Source organism: Barbatula barbatula (assembly GCF_947034865.1).
Source record: "Barbatula barbatula genome assembly, chromosome: 20".
NCBI classification, from domain to species: domain Eukaryota; kingdom Metazoa; phylum Chordata; class Actinopteri; order Cypriniformes; family Nemacheilidae; genus Barbatula; species Barbatula barbatula.
Genome location: NC_136783.1, coordinates 20,598,683 through 20,614,594, shown reverse-complemented (window position 1 = coordinate 20,614,594; position 15,912 = coordinate 20,598,683). Strand labels below are relative to the sequence as shown.

General features: G+C 40.6%; 2 protein-coding genes across 4 annotated transcripts in view; both read right to left on the bottom strand.

Moving 5' to 3' along the window:
* Positions 1-7,128, bottom strand: part of eml6 (EMAP like 6) — a gene marked incomplete at its 5' end in the record, with an annotated part of 34,086 nt that extends 26,958 nt beyond the window's left edge. The window contains one exon of the mRNA XM_079482510.1: positions 6,932-7,128. Within this exon, the coding sequence (XP_079338636.1) occupies positions 6,932-7,128 (197 nt within the window). The remainder of the gene's footprint in view (positions 1-6,931) is intronic.
* A 2,619-nt stretch (positions 7,129-9,747) lies between these two features.
* sptbn1 (spectrin, beta, non-erythrocytic 1) overlaps positions 9,748-15,912 on the bottom strand; it is a 54,562-nt gene continuing 48,397 nt past the window's right edge. For all 3 annotated transcript variants that reach the window (XM_079483475.1, XM_079483476.1, XM_079483474.1), the window contains 10 exons: positions 15,589-15,833; positions 15,367-15,505; positions 15,205-15,289; positions 14,755-14,951; positions 14,281-14,378; positions 14,080-14,134; positions 12,310-12,518; positions 12,042-12,215; positions 11,913-11,955; positions 9,748-11,261 (listed from right to left, as the gene is read on the bottom strand). In XM_079483475.1, coding sequence (XP_079339601.1) covers positions 11,031-11,261; positions 11,913-11,955; positions 12,042-12,215; positions 12,310-12,518; positions 14,080-14,134; positions 14,281-14,378; positions 14,755-14,951; positions 15,205-15,289; positions 15,367-15,505; positions 15,589-15,833 — 1,476 coding nt within the window. In that variant the 3' untranslated portion in view covers positions 9,748-11,030. The remainder of the gene's footprint in view (positions 11,262-11,912; positions 11,956-12,041; positions 12,216-12,309; positions 12,519-14,079; positions 14,135-14,280; positions 14,379-14,754; positions 14,952-15,204; positions 15,290-15,366; positions 15,506-15,588; positions 15,834-15,912) is intronic.

Genomic DNA, 15,912 nt, shown 5'->3' with positions numbered 1-15,912 from the left:
AAGCTTTTTCAAACTGTGTGTGTGTGTGTGAGAGAATCAAGCTTTTTCAAACTGTGTGTGTGTGTGTGTGTGTGTGTGTGTGTGTGTGTGAGAGAATCAAGCTTTTTCAAACTGTGTGTGTGTGTGTGTGTGTGTGTGTGTGTGTGTGTGTGTGTGTGTGTGTGTGAGAATCAAGCTTTTTCAAACTGTGTGTGTGTGTGTGTGTGTGTGTGTGTGTGTGTGTGTGTGTGTGTGTGTGAGAATCAAGCTTTTTCAAACTGTGTGTGTGTGGACTTACATTTACATTTATGCATTTGGCAGATGCTTTTATCCAAAGCGACTTACATTGCATTCTCCTATACATTTTACATAGGTATCTGCAATCCCCTGGGATCAAAAACACAACCTTGCATTGTTATCGTAATGCTCTTACCACTGAGCTTGGTTTTCATATGTTAGTGGGGACCAAAAACCTGAATACACACCAGCTCAGGGGACTCGTGTCATTGTAAAGACCATAATTGAGGTCCCCACGGCCACAAAAGCTTATAAATTGTACAGAAAAATCATTTTTGAAAATCTACAAATGCAAAAGTTTTCTACGATCTTCAGGTAAAGGGATAAAATATACAGTTTGAACAGTATACAACTCATTACGCCTATGGACTGTCCCCACAGAAATAATAAAACATACACGTGTGTGTGTGTGTGTGTGTGTATCTGATATCAAACCACTCAAACCTCACAAAGACGGGCTGCATTTCATTCTCAAATCAATAAATACACAGCAGAACTCACACATGCCAGCACTAACAAATCAGGATTACAGAAATAACATTACTGAAAAGGAAAGATACAGATTACAGCAAACTAAAATAAAGCAAAAATATACCCTATTCATTTAATACCACACAACTTTTTACTGGCTCTAGAAACAGGCTTCATTTTCATTTTGCATTCTATATTATTTTGAATATGGAAGAGGGGGATCTGGGTGTCTGTGTGTTTGTAAAGGGGTTTTGAACATTGACTAAATGTCCCCACAAGGAGATTAAAAAGGAGATTGATTGTAAACTAATTATTAAACAAACTAAATAATGCTTACCTGAAAATGTACAATGAAAACGGTGAGGGTTTGTTTTAGGCGTACAGTGAGGGTTAAAGGATAAAATATACAGTTTGTATAGAAACCTAACGCGTTTCTGTGTTTGTAAGTGTGTGTGTGTTTGGATGCTCGTGGGTGTTTTACTCGTGACAATCTCAAAGCGTCATACTGCAGACACTGAATGACTGAACATCTGAAGGATTGTGGGAAAGATCAGCATTCGACGGATATACACCAGTGAACAGAAGCCCACCGGCAACATACAACAACTCACAGAGAAAGAGAGAGGGAACGATTGTATGATTACATGAATGTTATTGCACAAAATGTTACATAATAAACATTAGCACCTATCGCACTATTGCTCTTTTATGACATATCGTGTATTGCTCCCAGAACTCTTTGTAAGTCACTTAATAATACAAATTATTTCAGCATTTTCCCTCTCATGTCATGTCAAACCTGTATGAGTGTATTTTTTCTTCAGAACACAAAAGAAAACATTTTGAAGAATGTTGATGATCAAACAACACTCATTGAAAACAAACCAGAGACATTTCTCCAAATATCTTCTTTTGTGTTCCACATGTTTTGATTGACAGAATTTAAAACCACTCAGATCATTTGTTAGTAATCACATAGTAACGCCCTGACAACCACCTCTATCAATCCAGCGTAGTGTTTTCTGCAGAGATGAGCATCATTTCACAGTTATAAAGCCATCTTGAAACCGCTGGTATCTTCTTACGGAAACACACGTTTTATTTATACAATGATGCACACGACTTCAAGAAGCCAAACTCCCATGTGGTTTATTCAATTTTCCACCCAAAATATCTGTGCTATTTTAAACTGGGAATGTAGAATCTGTTCATTAGAATAACGCCATTATGAATGCATCTCTGACCAGAGTAAGCGCTTGGAGTTTTAAGCCATAATGAGCGCTCGAAATCCTCGACATGACAATCCACGGCAGAGAAATAAAGATGCAAATCCACTCTCTTCTCTTTTACATGCGGATGGGACGGTGTGGAATTTGAGCTCATGCTAATTCAACGGAGCATCTGAGCTGTGTTAAGAGCCCTACAGATCCCAGAAGGTAAAGACACGGGTTAAGAGAAACGACCCCACACTTTAACATCAGCAAAACATCTTCACCACACGAGTGTTTAAATCAATGTCTTTATCACCTAAAATCATTTTATTACAAGAACCAAAAAGGGCTTTCAAGCCCTGGTGTTGACTGGTGATTTACATTTAGATTGGCCACAATAAATTATCTTGAACACCGTGTCTACACCGGAAGCGGCACGGCGCAATGCGAAGTGACACGTGGCTTGTTCTACTGGGATTGTCGCATATTTTTTCGTCTCCTGTTGCTTCAGATCGCGCAAGCATCCGGTGTAGACATGGCTTTAAAACCATACGGTCAAGAACCCTGTGCTTCCAATGAAGGTGCTTCAGGGTTCAGTGTTGAATCTTTATTTAGAAAACCAACTAAATGCATCGACTAAAGAAACTAGATTTATTTTGTCTAATCAACAAGGGTGTTGGTAAGCTGTTGTTTTGCAGTTGTTTTCCTTATGCTCAGGTAAAAAGAACTTCCTTGAAATATATTTTGGCAGTCACATCAGTGAGCGCTTTTCCACCATTGCACCGAACCGTTCTAGGCACAATCTGAAACGGTTACAGGTATATCCACGTGAGCCTGATACGACACGCCACTATTACAAACTGTTCACGTTTCTGAATTTTCGGCACGGTTGTCTAACCTGAATCGTGCTTATGAATGCGCGCAGAGGCGTTATAGCTCTAGTCTCTAGTGTTTACATTACAAAAAAATTGGAAAATGAAACCTTTTGAAACCATGTTAAACGTGTGTTATTAAAATAAAATAAAACAGATCATTGCTGAACTTGAATATTAACATGAACACTAAACATATACAATAAATCAACTGTAAGTCACCTTGGATAAAAGTGTGTGCTAAATGAATAAATGTAAATACTAGAGTTGTAAATTTTGGCCGATAACGGATTATTCTTTAATATCGGAATCTGATACCGATATATTGGCCGATATAAAGTATCTAGAAATAATATAACATTTCCTAAGAAACAAAAGGCAAAAAGTGCACAACCGCTTTTATATACTTTTATGGTATTTATTTTATTTAATAAACAAATGATAGATGTTCTTCCAGGTAAACCCAGAAACATTTTCTAAACAGCCATGAGTCAAACAGGTCTCAAGACAGGAAGCATTCAGACAGCAGTCTGATACAAACAATATGTTTTTGTTCCTATAATTTACACATTTATAAATATCTACATACTGCACCTACTGTACATTAATAATGTTTTGCTAATATCAGTAAGTGAATGATCTCGACAGAGAGACAGAACTGGATTTTAACTGCGAGCAGACGAAGAAGTTAAGCCAGATGAAATTATTCATGATTTATCAGCTACAATATATCGGCCTAAATGTTATTACCGATAACATTAAACATGACCATTTATTGCTCGATACCAAAATGGCCGATTATCGTGTATCTCTAGTAAAAACTAATTGAAAAGATAAATAAAACAACAATGGAATTAAACAGAAAATTAAAATAAATCAAATTTGACTTCACTTCAGAATGACGCAGTGTCTCTCTGTTAGTTTTCAGTGTTGTAGAAGCACATTATAAACTCTTGTGCTGAAAGCATCATGCATGTTTCTCTACAGAACTGCTATTATGACTTTAAATAGCAATTTCTCCCCTCAGGCAGTGAAATGAACTGGGTTAATATACTCGCTTCTCGACCATGACCATTGTGTGTGTGTGTGTTCTAATATCTGACAGAAGGCAACAACACTTACTAAAACCAGCGGTAATAATGTCATTTACATTTACTTTAAGCATTTGCTTTTTCAAAAACTACTTACAGAGGATTCAACCTATAACTTGTTTTCAAATAGTATGTCAAAGCAAATCAATCTTACTCATCCTACAGTCTTTGTTATACAAAATATAAGATTTTTTTAATCTGTGGTGAAATGACCTCTTTCTGGTGACACGTTACACTTAAGGGAGTGCTTAAGGAAATGACCGGGACAATGTAACCACCCAGCCATCCCATAATTCACTCCATATCCCCCGTCGGCTTCACCTGCACTGCACCACACTCCAGTTTCTCAAACAGCCAATTAGAGTTCATTATACACAAACAGAGCAGTGATATCAGCGTGATCCGCCCGGGCAAACATTTGGCTGAAGGTCTGGCTGAGATTATAGTTGGCATGAACAGAACCAGATGATAAGAATAGCAGACATGCCTCAGGGTGCAAACAGAGCCGGTGCTTTCTGCTCGGCCTGGAAGTCTCGGATTTGACAGTTGGGAAAACTGAAACAGGATCAAACTTTGTTAAATCTTTTTGGCTCGCTCTCTCTAAAACAGTCTACAGACCAAATGTGTCCTACTATTTCATTACAAGAAAACGGACTTCACAAAACTATCATCAGTCTTTAAAATTGTCTCCATGATATTCTCGGGTCTCTACGCCAATAGATTTCTATGAGTAGTAATAATAGAAAAGCTGTTTAGTAAATGATTTTTCACTTTTATTCACAACAGAATCTGCATTTTCATGGGTTTATATAAATTATATCTTTGGAACAACAAGAACAACTGTTATCATCCCACTTCACCCTTGAGGAGAATTATTGCTTTTCTTAAATTTCTCATATTAATCTTGAGTATCTTTGCATACGTCGTATCTTCCAAGAATATTAAGTTTGATCAAATTTATAAAAGAGAAATACAGCTGTTCTTGCAGATTATACTCACCCACTGTTCCATGAGTTTATAATGCTTCCTTCTGGTGTACGTTATAGTATAACGGTTTCAAACGATCAACAAAATCCAGCGTTATAACCATCGTTTATATGACATTCATCACCCAAATGCATTGAGCAAACAAGAACAGGTGAACTTCCGTCAGCCGAGTGAAGCAGCATTGGTGGGTTTAGCATGTTGGCCGGTGGGCGTTAGGTTTGTTGCGATAGTCTGTGTCACCCGTGATACACGGTGTCCACCCGCCCACCGATTACATCACTTGCCCACCGCAACACTGATCCCAACCATCATTTAAAATCTTTATAAATCACTTAGATTAGATAAATCACTTAGATTAGTTAAAGACCAAACTACAGTTGCAAGTCTGAATGCGGCTGCTATATTCAGCGTTTGCGGAACAAGTGTCGCAGTGAGATCAGCAGCAGAAGTCAGATTTTATTCATCATCTGAGGAGAGTGAAGTGCTGACTGACAAGATGAGGGCAGAGGCTTTTCTAGCAAAGAACATGTAGTAGAATATTTAAGCACGGTGATCAAGAGCCGTTTAAGTTCTAATTGTCTTTTTGTTCTAATTTTCAAAAGCAGGTGCTATTTAACAGTAACATTATTCGTTTCGTATTCCCTTCTTATTAGTTTCTTATTTATTTATTTGTTGCACAATGTGTGCCGTGACAACCCGTTTTGTTAAAATAAGCAACTTATATAACGTAAATGTTTTTTAAATTAATATAACTTATTTATTTTTTGCTTGATGTCTGTGCTGTGAATGTGATTATTTGTTTTGTAAGGTCTGTGTTTAATATAGTAGTTTTAGATAGTTTTGTGTGTTTTTATTGAAAAAGATATTGAACCCACCATTAATTCAAGCAATTGCCGATCCAGAATCGCTGCTATTTAAAACTGAAACTCAAATGAGTCATGTGCAGGGCCGCATCTTCAACCAACCCAAAGCAAACTCCCAACCCCGATTTTTAAAAGACGACTAACCGGTGGGAAAATTCATCACGGCGACATCCCTAGTGGCCTATTTCTCTCTTTCGCTCGCTGGATGACGCGTGGGCGTGCTTTTCTGGGAGTTTGGCCAATAAAAGGAATAAGATCACTGTTACGAAACCGGAGAGAAAATTGCAGTTCCTCTTTTTGTCAAGTAAAAGAAGGGGTACCCCAAGGATCTATTTTAGCTCCTCTTTTGTTTTTCATATTTATCAATGATTTAGGACTTGGAGTGGCTGCTGCTAAAATACATTTGTATGCAGATGTTAAAATCATCTATACTGCAGCTTCATCTATAAATGCTCTATGCATTTATTGTTATACAACATTCATTGTTACGACTGAATAGTATATGGTTTTTAGTCGCACTAACTCTAAAACAACGGATAAGGTGATTCAACAATGGATGGTACTATGATTGAAAGAGTACTATAATTGCAGATACCTATGTATAAATGTATAGGATAATGCAATGTAAGTCGCTTTGGATAAAAGCGTCTGCCAAATGCCTAAAAATGTAAAAAAAATTAAAGAGTAGGGTCATATTAATACTTAGGGGTATGGTTAGATGACAAACTTGTTTCTAATGTACACATTGATAATCTGTTGAAGAAGCTTAAACCAAAACTTGGGTTCTTTTATCGTTTAAAAAAGTGTTTTCCCTTTGAGTCTAGTAGAAAACTGGAGAGTACTTTTTTATCTGTAATTGATTATGGCGATTATATATGCATGCGCCCTCATCTTTATTGAGGAAACTGGATTCCATCTACCATGCAGCACTACGCTTGGACACCAGTCTGTGCGTGTAAAGCTCAGAAGCATCGATCCGTCCGAGAGACGACAGTCTGATAAGCGCATGGATGAAAGCGTCCAGATAGCCTCAGGTGTTTTGGTGTGAACCCGATACAAATGATTTTTATAAAAGACGGTCTATAAAGATATATTGTACAATAATACCGCAGTACAAACATACTGTACAATACATTGCTGTGTTGTGAAGAACATCTCACCTGATGATGTCGTCGTTGTGTCCCAAATAAAACTTCTGAGTGTGTTCACGGGTGTTGTAAACCACCCCGACTCCAGCCACGAAGTAGGCGATCTCCTTCCCGGCGGTGTAATAGAGGTTATTCCTGCACTGGTGGCCCCTGTATCCATGAATCCACTCTAATCTCAGCTGGCAGTGTGGGGCCGTCTTATCTGCCATGCTATCAGGGCTTCTAATGGGCTATGATTTACAAATTCATTAGGCTGACTAACATGACACTTTCCGCAAGGACAGTCCCTCTGGGGTCAAGGACACGACAGTGATGGGTCTTCTCTTTTAGGGTCGAAACCTTCAGGCTTTCAACCACTAGGCAACACCAACCCAACGACACTGCCACCATTCAACACCTCCTTCAAGTTCATGCATGCAAAACACGGGGACCATAACTAATAATATTAAAAATGCTCACTGTTGGGTCACCTGCGCAGGAAAGGATGTCCGATGAACCCAAGGGGTGTCATGAAGCAGTCGGACTAAAGGGACGAGTTAACATGAAATATTTGGAGCTAAAGGAAATCAATTGCAGCCTAAAATACAGTCAATAAAAGTACAAATGTGCATGTAGTTGACTAGTTAGTTGCACCTACAACATATGAGGTTTACAGATCAAATACCTTTAAAGAGTATGCTCAAATCTGCACCAACTGGTCTGATATGGATGGAAATGCACCTACATCTTCATCCATCAATCTACAAGCTGGACACCCTCAGCATCACATTCAAAGCTTTCACAGAACAGTCTTTACCAAGCACACAAATCTGAAAAACGGACCGGAGAGAAAACCCCAAACCAGCAAAGAAGACAAAACCCAGTCATGCACTGACGGAAGGAAAATCGCCGCGTTTGCCTCCAGAACGATCACACCTTATCCAAAAACGCCTTCAACTTTCGGCCAAAGCTCTTCGATTCCCATTGACCCTTACTCAACCCTTAACTCCTCTGATCGTTTCGTGATTTGGATCAATGACCCATCCACAACCGGGTCTGAAATCCACAAATCCTCATTCTGTACGGAGGGAAAGAACCAAAGACACTGGTTTCGGTGGATTAATCTCTCCAGAGCGCATTCGGCGTAGCGGCAGAGGTTTCGAGGCGCTTTCAGTTGAGTTATTGACGTAATATTTTAGTGAATATGATTCCTGGTTTCCAGCAGACCGTTCGGCTTGGTTACCACGACGCCTTGTGGCCCGTTTCCGATGAGCAGAGAAAGAGGCGAGGCGCAAAGGCTCAGGGGATTTGTGGTTTTATAATGGCCGCGCAAGCGTCTGCGAGACGTGCGGAGGAACTACAAGTCCCATGAGCGCAGCACTGCGCTGTCCAGCGTGCTGAACATACGGGTCCTCGCACAAGAACAGATCCGTCTGAGAGGACATTAAATTACATATACAGTATTATTTTGATCGTGTTAACTATGGGTTATAAACGGAATCTAGGTATCAAATCCTGTCGAATAAACTCAGAATAAACGGGGTCGGTTTAGACATTTGTATTTTTAGCAGTAAATAATGAAGTGCTTTGGAGGATGTTATATAGTATCGCCATTGCAACGTCGCTAACGTTATAGTCGGAATGGATGAAAGACTTCCGATGAGGGGACACCGTATTTCACCCCGCGAGTGGACATGTCCACGGTCATAGGGAGGACACGGGAGGGTATCCCAGCATTCCCCAGCGGAAGGAAATCCCACGGACACAAGTGCACGTGACGCATAATTAAAGCATCTCGAGATTACTTAAGGAATTATTTAACTAAGATTGAGCTAGATGCTAGTTTCTCGGCTAGCAGACAGGTCATTGGTGCATGACAATAAATATGTAACGATACCTTTAGTTTACCATAATTCACTTTACAATTACAAAAATGTTGCAATGTTGATTTTTAAAAATAATCCCAAAATGTAAATGCTATTGACTAATCTTGTCCGCTATTATATTCCTCTACATTAATATGCACACAAAAATGACCACAAGTTGATATCAGAGTTTTGGTTTGGGGTGAGTTTGATAAAATCCCTTAAAAACACTTTTCCTCATTTAATTATACAAACACAGTGAACTAAAGGACTTGCTAGTAACACGTGCACTTCAATATCCCTCAAGAAACTAGCTTATTTTTAGATTTTAATTGTTTAAATTGAACCATGAAAATGCAAACTTTTAAGTAAATATAACGTTGTTTCTTAAAGGAAAGATTTATGCGCCTAGTGCAACTACGCAAGCTGTAACTAGCAAATGTTGAAAGTTAACGGATGAGGCAACTGATTTTATGACATTTTCACAATCACAGTAAACAATGCAAATGCAAGATTCATCCCCTATTGAATTCTGACACTGGATATCAGATCCGTGTCTTTATATATGTTATGGTAGATAAAAACATCTGGCGTGTTTGACAATATGAATCATTATTTCCGATGATGTTGCTGTGTTGATACGGGACGTTCCGGTGACTCTGGGTTCTGGTGTGCTTTTACTTAACCAGAAGAGCCAGACCTCACAAACTAATCTCAGACATATGGAGGCACCAGATGGTGTGTGATGCGTGTCGATGAGAGAGAACCTGCTTCTTAACTTATTAGGCGTCTTACCACAAACCCCCCACAGCAGTTCTCAGCTGACCCGAAAAACATCCACCCTGTAAAATATCAACCAAGAAAAACCATTTGACATTTGTTTTGTTGCTGACGTTAATGCCAGCGTGTCCCTCCAGGGTTTGGCATCTGTTATAAATAAAGGAAGACAAGAGATCAATTCAACAGACGAGTCAGGAGGCGATGTAATGTTTAAAAGCATTTAATGACATCGCACATATTTAACAGGGCAAGGGGAAGGGGGGTCAAAGTCTACAGGTGCAGTTTTATACATTTGAGCGTCGGGCCGGAGGTCTCTATACGCGCTCAGGATGCCCGACATCGCAAAGTATTTCATTCCTAATATGTTGCTTTTGATTGTGCAGTAGATGAAAGGTTTCATTACAATAGATACAGTGACGGAGGGATGCGCACTATGTATGAAAGAGCAGGACAGCAAGATGAAGCCAAACCAGAAAAGAAAGAGGAAAGATAATGTTCAGTGCTAAAGCCCACAAGCAAGTAACCGTATTCTTTTTTTTTTGTTCTTTTTTAAACATTTTTTTGTTGGACTTACTTTACCTTGTCACCAGTAAATGTTCCACTGTTCACTTAACATTGATGCCTTAAGTGTTTATAATACATCTAATTTTATACTCTGTACTAGAATTATTTGAAACATATATTATGATAAAACCCAAGAGACATGACAAAAACGAACAAACAAATTAGGAAAAACATGACGTAAAATGATTCAGGTTACTAGTCTTCTGTATATAGCTAACATTCTTACAGCTCACAAAAGCGTTTGGTACGACCCACCTTCATTTGATCAAATTATACAAGACCCTCAAGCACACGTTAATCTACGTTCATGTTAGCAAGTATCTTATTTCGATAGCTTATAATCGTTAAAAGGCAAATTTGGACAAAACTTGGCATAGCTACTTGTAAATGGAATTCTGCGATGTGGAATTTTATTGTTCCCGACACCTGCGTGCGGATGCGGGACATGGAATAGTTTCGAAGCATCACACTGTCTTGTTCCCTAACAACAAAGAGAGATTCGTCGCCTCTCCAAGACAGCCTCACAAAATTGAGGAAAATGTTTTAAATATCCGGAGCCCTCAATGACACGCGATTACAAAAAACGAGAGAAAGCGATATTTAGGAATCGTACGGTAGATTTCAAAATCAAAAACAAACTTTGAAACATTTGGGAATCGAATCGGGAATCAGTTCCCAAAGCACAGCACGCTCTAGCTAGAATCACTTCTTTTTTTGAGAACATCCATCTTTCCATTTTTGTACAACTTTGGAACCCAATTAGTGGGGTGTCTTAGGCACGGAGTGTAGCATCGTCATGAGCATTGCATGCTGGGATATCACTGGAGGTGGGCAGACACAAACAAAACGACAAGGGAGAGAGAAACCAAATTAAGAGAACTTGTAAATAATTGGGAAATGAGAGAATCTGTTCAGGCTGCCGTCTACTGCTTCTTCTTGCTGAACAGGCTGAAGCGTTTCTCTTTGTCCTTCTCTTTGTCTTTCTCACGCTTGCCGGGGCTGGACTCGGTCGTCAGGGTGACAGTTGCCGGGAGGGTGTGGGCGCGGCTGGAGGCCGGGGTGCTCTGGTTGCTAGGTGTGATCTCGGATTTCTCGGAGGATGAAGAAGCGCTGCCCGCGTTCTGAATGGCCTGAATCCATGTGTTCATCTCCTCCTTCAAACATCAGGAGACGAGACTTGATGAACAATCTCATCTACACTCACACTGCTGTATGTTTGTGTGTGTGATGCATTAGTGTCGATATGCTGCAGATCAACAGTTCTGTTATATCATGTGGTTTTTAGATGTGGTTCTGTATTGTGGTTCCGTTTGCTTTTTATGTGGTTCAGTAATACATTTCTGTGATTATTTGGTTCCGTGAATCTGTGGTTTTGTGGTGTGATGTGGTTCTGTAATGCGGTTCAGAATTCTGGTTTTGAGATGTGGTTCTGTAATGCGATTTTTAATTAAGGTTTTGTGGTGTGATGTGGTCTGTATGCAGTTCTACGGTGCGGTTCAGAATCCTGGTTTTGTGGTGTCATGTGGTTCTACAATGCGGTTCAGAATTGTGGTTTTGTGGTGTGATGTGGTCTATATGCGGTTTTACGATGCGGTTCAGATTTCTGGTTTTGTGGTGTGTGGTTCTGTAATGCGGTTCAGAATTGAGGTGTGATGTGGTTTTAAAATAGCTTTTTGTTGTGTGATAAGGTTCTGTGCTTCTGTATGTGGTTCTTGTTTGGGCTATACTGGAAGTAAGGTGATGTGTGCTTATATGTAAAAGTGAAATCAAGGATGTCATCATTTGAAAATCATAGAAAGACTTACATCATCTTTGGCTTGGAAGAGATACTCGTTTCCATCTGTAAGTCTGTAAAGAGAAAGAAAAGCTTTAATGACAGAACACACCGGAGGAAAATACCCCGCTCGTGATTTATGTGCATCTGTAAGACTCACCTGAGTTTAAAGACATGCTTCTTCTTCTTGTAGTCCACGGCGACCTCACAGACGGCCTCTTTCAGACCGATGGGGATCTCATTGTGATATGGGATGCCCTGACCCGCCGCCTTATTATCTTTATAGAAGCCCATCTCATGATTATTGATGACGCAGTACACGTTATGCCATGATCTGTGATGAGAGACATTCAGTCATAACATATGCGCTCTCCAAACATTCAGCAACCTAATGTTTATAAAGGTCAGACAGCGAGGTCGATGTTCACCTGTTGGACGCTTTCTTGTTGTGACCCTCCCACTCATGTTTGCGATGTAACAATCCCTCGAGCTGAGCAGTCAGGGAGTCCTGGCCTTTAGTCGGCAGCGTGGCCGACTGGCTGCCTTTGGCCCGTCTGTCTGCGGTCGGAGACGGGGCGGGACTCCCCTCCTTTGAGCTTTTCTCAGGCACCCCGTTCATCTCACCATCCACCCCATCCTGTGAACACACGACCTTGTGTTACTCCAACGCACTTAAGTCAAATCATCAGCTCAAAACAAGAATTACACACCACACACAAGTCGTGAAAACATCACGCAGTAACAGACACGCGATCAGTTCTGAAAGAGATGTTTCAGAAATCATTATCAGGTAAATGATGACGCTGATTCAGGGCCAGTGAAACTATAAACTACAGATGAGAATCTCATTATAAAGCGGATGAAATAGTAATCGATAGAAAAAAACAATAAAGTCAACATGAAATCAAAAAAGCATGTTCGTCTTTCTAATCTTATAGTGTATAAAAACAAGAGCTATTTAGATCCTTCAAGTGATTTGATCACACTCACTTTTCACTTTAACATGGCGTACGGTACATCTACTTTTTACAATCCTGAAGAATTAAATCAAGGCCTTTTTACCCTGTTAAATATCGTATTGAAATAAAAGAAATGTGAAGTTATAGAAGCGAGAATGAGGTTTCATGTTGACTTAGAGTCAAATAAACCATGCGAGATGGAAGATGAAACTATAGCTAATGGCATCATGTCAGTTCATCGATTCACTCATTTGAAGGAACATCATGCTTTCACACAGAATTCACTCCAGAAGTGTTACTGTACCACAACAGCGGTTTGACGGCCCGAGTCAATCACGACTACGGCCTCCAGGTCCACCAAATCCGGTTTAATGGGGAACTCAAAAAATCTTTAGACCACTTGTACTTCGTTATTTTCATTGTCTAAACACTTAAGTCATTTATATAATAATGAAATATTCTCATGAACTTCCTCTCCTGATAACGAAAACATTTAGACATGAGCAACAAATTAACACATGTTAAAACAACAACAAAAGATATTAAAGGCTAAACAAACTGCACAGATTCAACATAGAAACTGTGGAGAAGCGATGGGTTCTTTTATTGTTAGTGAAGGTTGTTGGAAACTGCATCCACACGGATCAAAGACTTACAACTGAAATCTCAAACACAAGTAAAACTAATTTCTCAAAATACAACAACACTTTTCACAACACAAAGAAAAAGGCAGATATTTTGCACCACTTGAAACAATGTAATGAATCTCACGGAACCTCTGGAACAAAGCTGTGTACAGTAATGGATTATGGGGGAAATCTTTGGGGCGAAGCATTTTAAAAGCCTTTTCAAGGCTCTATACGTGTTAAAGCATCTATATACGTACATTTCTACACAGAAGAGTTTGAAATAAGTGCATTAACATGAGCTTCACAAAGACGTCTGATGTGTATTACTGACAATGTGATTTTTTTCTGTTTCTACAGATTACAAGACGACAAAATGATTTTGATCTCTAGCCACAGACTTTCCCAGAATATTCTTCAAAACATTTGCTTTGTCCGTCTCTCTTCAAGGCACAACATCACGCTTGATTTAATAATCCTCCATAAATACACTGATAATATGTGAACACATCGACTGAGAGCATTCTGGGTAATGTCAGTGTCCCTGACCACTTGTTCGTGGGGTCTGTTGACCACTAGTGTATTGTGGGTAAGTACAGGAGCGGTAACTAACCCGTGGAGAGTCCTGGTCTGGCGGAAGTCCGTTCTGAGCGATCTGCTCTCCGTCGCTGCAAACACACAACACACACGTTTATAATTCAATAGAGTTTCACAAATCTAACTGTTATTTAGCATCGGACTCTTCAACCTTCATCAGCAGTCAGCATTTATTACAATAAATCAGAGTTTGGATGTGTGTGTGTGTGTGTCTCACCGTTGTTGTGCGTCTGTGTCCTGTGCAGGTTCTGGTGTGGGTGGCTTCCTTCTTCTCTCTTCTTCCTCTTGCAGTCTTCTCACTTCCAATAACTCCAACTGTGTGAGAAACAACCGAGAGGTTCATTCACAAGAGATCTCACGGTGAGCTTCTCGTTCTCTCCCCAACTTCTGTACCATAAACAAAGCCTTCCTCTATGTGAGGCTGTGCAAAACCGGATTTATCTCATCAGCCATATGTTTCCGTTTCACAATACACACATACACATATATATCTGTCTGTCTCACTCTCAAGATGTCTCTCCATCATCTCTTGCTATCGTACTCTCTCCCTCTTCATCTTCTCTCGGTCTCTCTTATTCTTTCCCTCTCTCGTTCTCTCTCATTTGTTTACTTGATTACATGTGGTTTTACTGTCAAGGCATTTCACATACAACAATGACAAGAATTTCACACATCTCTCTCTCTCTCTCACCGTAGTCAACCGTTCCAGCGCCGAAAAACGTTCCTCCCAGGTTGCAGCCGATTTCTCGAAAGCTTCGTGTCGTTTGATGAGTTTCTCCACCTCGTCTACGTTCTGTCCCAACTCTCTGCTTGACAGGTACGGTTCCTGTCCCAGCAACCACGCTTCTGCCACTCCCGCGTCCCTTGAAAACTGGTGCACTTCCAAAACTACACACAAACACAAGGTGAAAGGGAAGTCAGTGTCATTACAAGTCACAGCTGCCCACATCCGTTTTTAAACTTCCTGTTAGAAAGTAAGTAATAAACAGAGTCACGTCCACATCATTACCAGAGCATTATTGGGACGTTTTTGTTTCTTCGTAATGAACTAACAGCATGCAAACAACGAAACGTCGGATGACAACCCAACGATGCTTCTATAGACTCCTCAGATGCGTTGTCATGGAAACGCTGCACTTACTCAGTCTTAGCCACTCCCATCTGTCCTCCCACTTGTCAATCATGTCTTTTCTCTTGTCCGTCAACTGCAGCAACTTCTCTTTAATCTGTGAAACGACGAAGCGAGAGACGGATGTCAGATGCGGTCAATGTCTGATAATGCCGACGAGAGATCCGCACTCACCTCCTCCGAAGCGTAGTGTTTGCGTGCCAGGAGAGATTTTCCCAGCTCGATGCATGCGGTGAAGCTGTCGTTACGTGCATCGATTTCAGCCTTGATGCCCTGATGGTTGTTCATGAGAAGCTCCACAGAGGAAACGTCCCTGAAACCCAACAAGACAGATGAACCACCGATCTTCAGATCCGGCATTTTAATTTCCTTCATTTGAAGGTCGGTCACACACACCTGGGCTTCTCCTGAGTCTCGATGAGACGGATGACGTCCTCCATCCACAGCATGAGGTCGCGCACCATGCTGAAGAAGCGGAACTTGTCTCCGGTGTCAAGCAGTCGCGCCCGCCGTCCCTCGCAGGCCTCGAGAAGACTGCGCCAGGCCTCCAGCACCTCGCCTTCTCTCCTCTGGATGTCGTCGGCTTTGTCTCCGGCGTACGCCGACTGCAGACGCACGGCATCTTCTTGTAGCTGTCTTACCTGAGGACGACAGCAGGGGGCGACGGTGAGCACAAACAGCAGAACTCATCATAACACAACCACATGAACTCTCATCAGC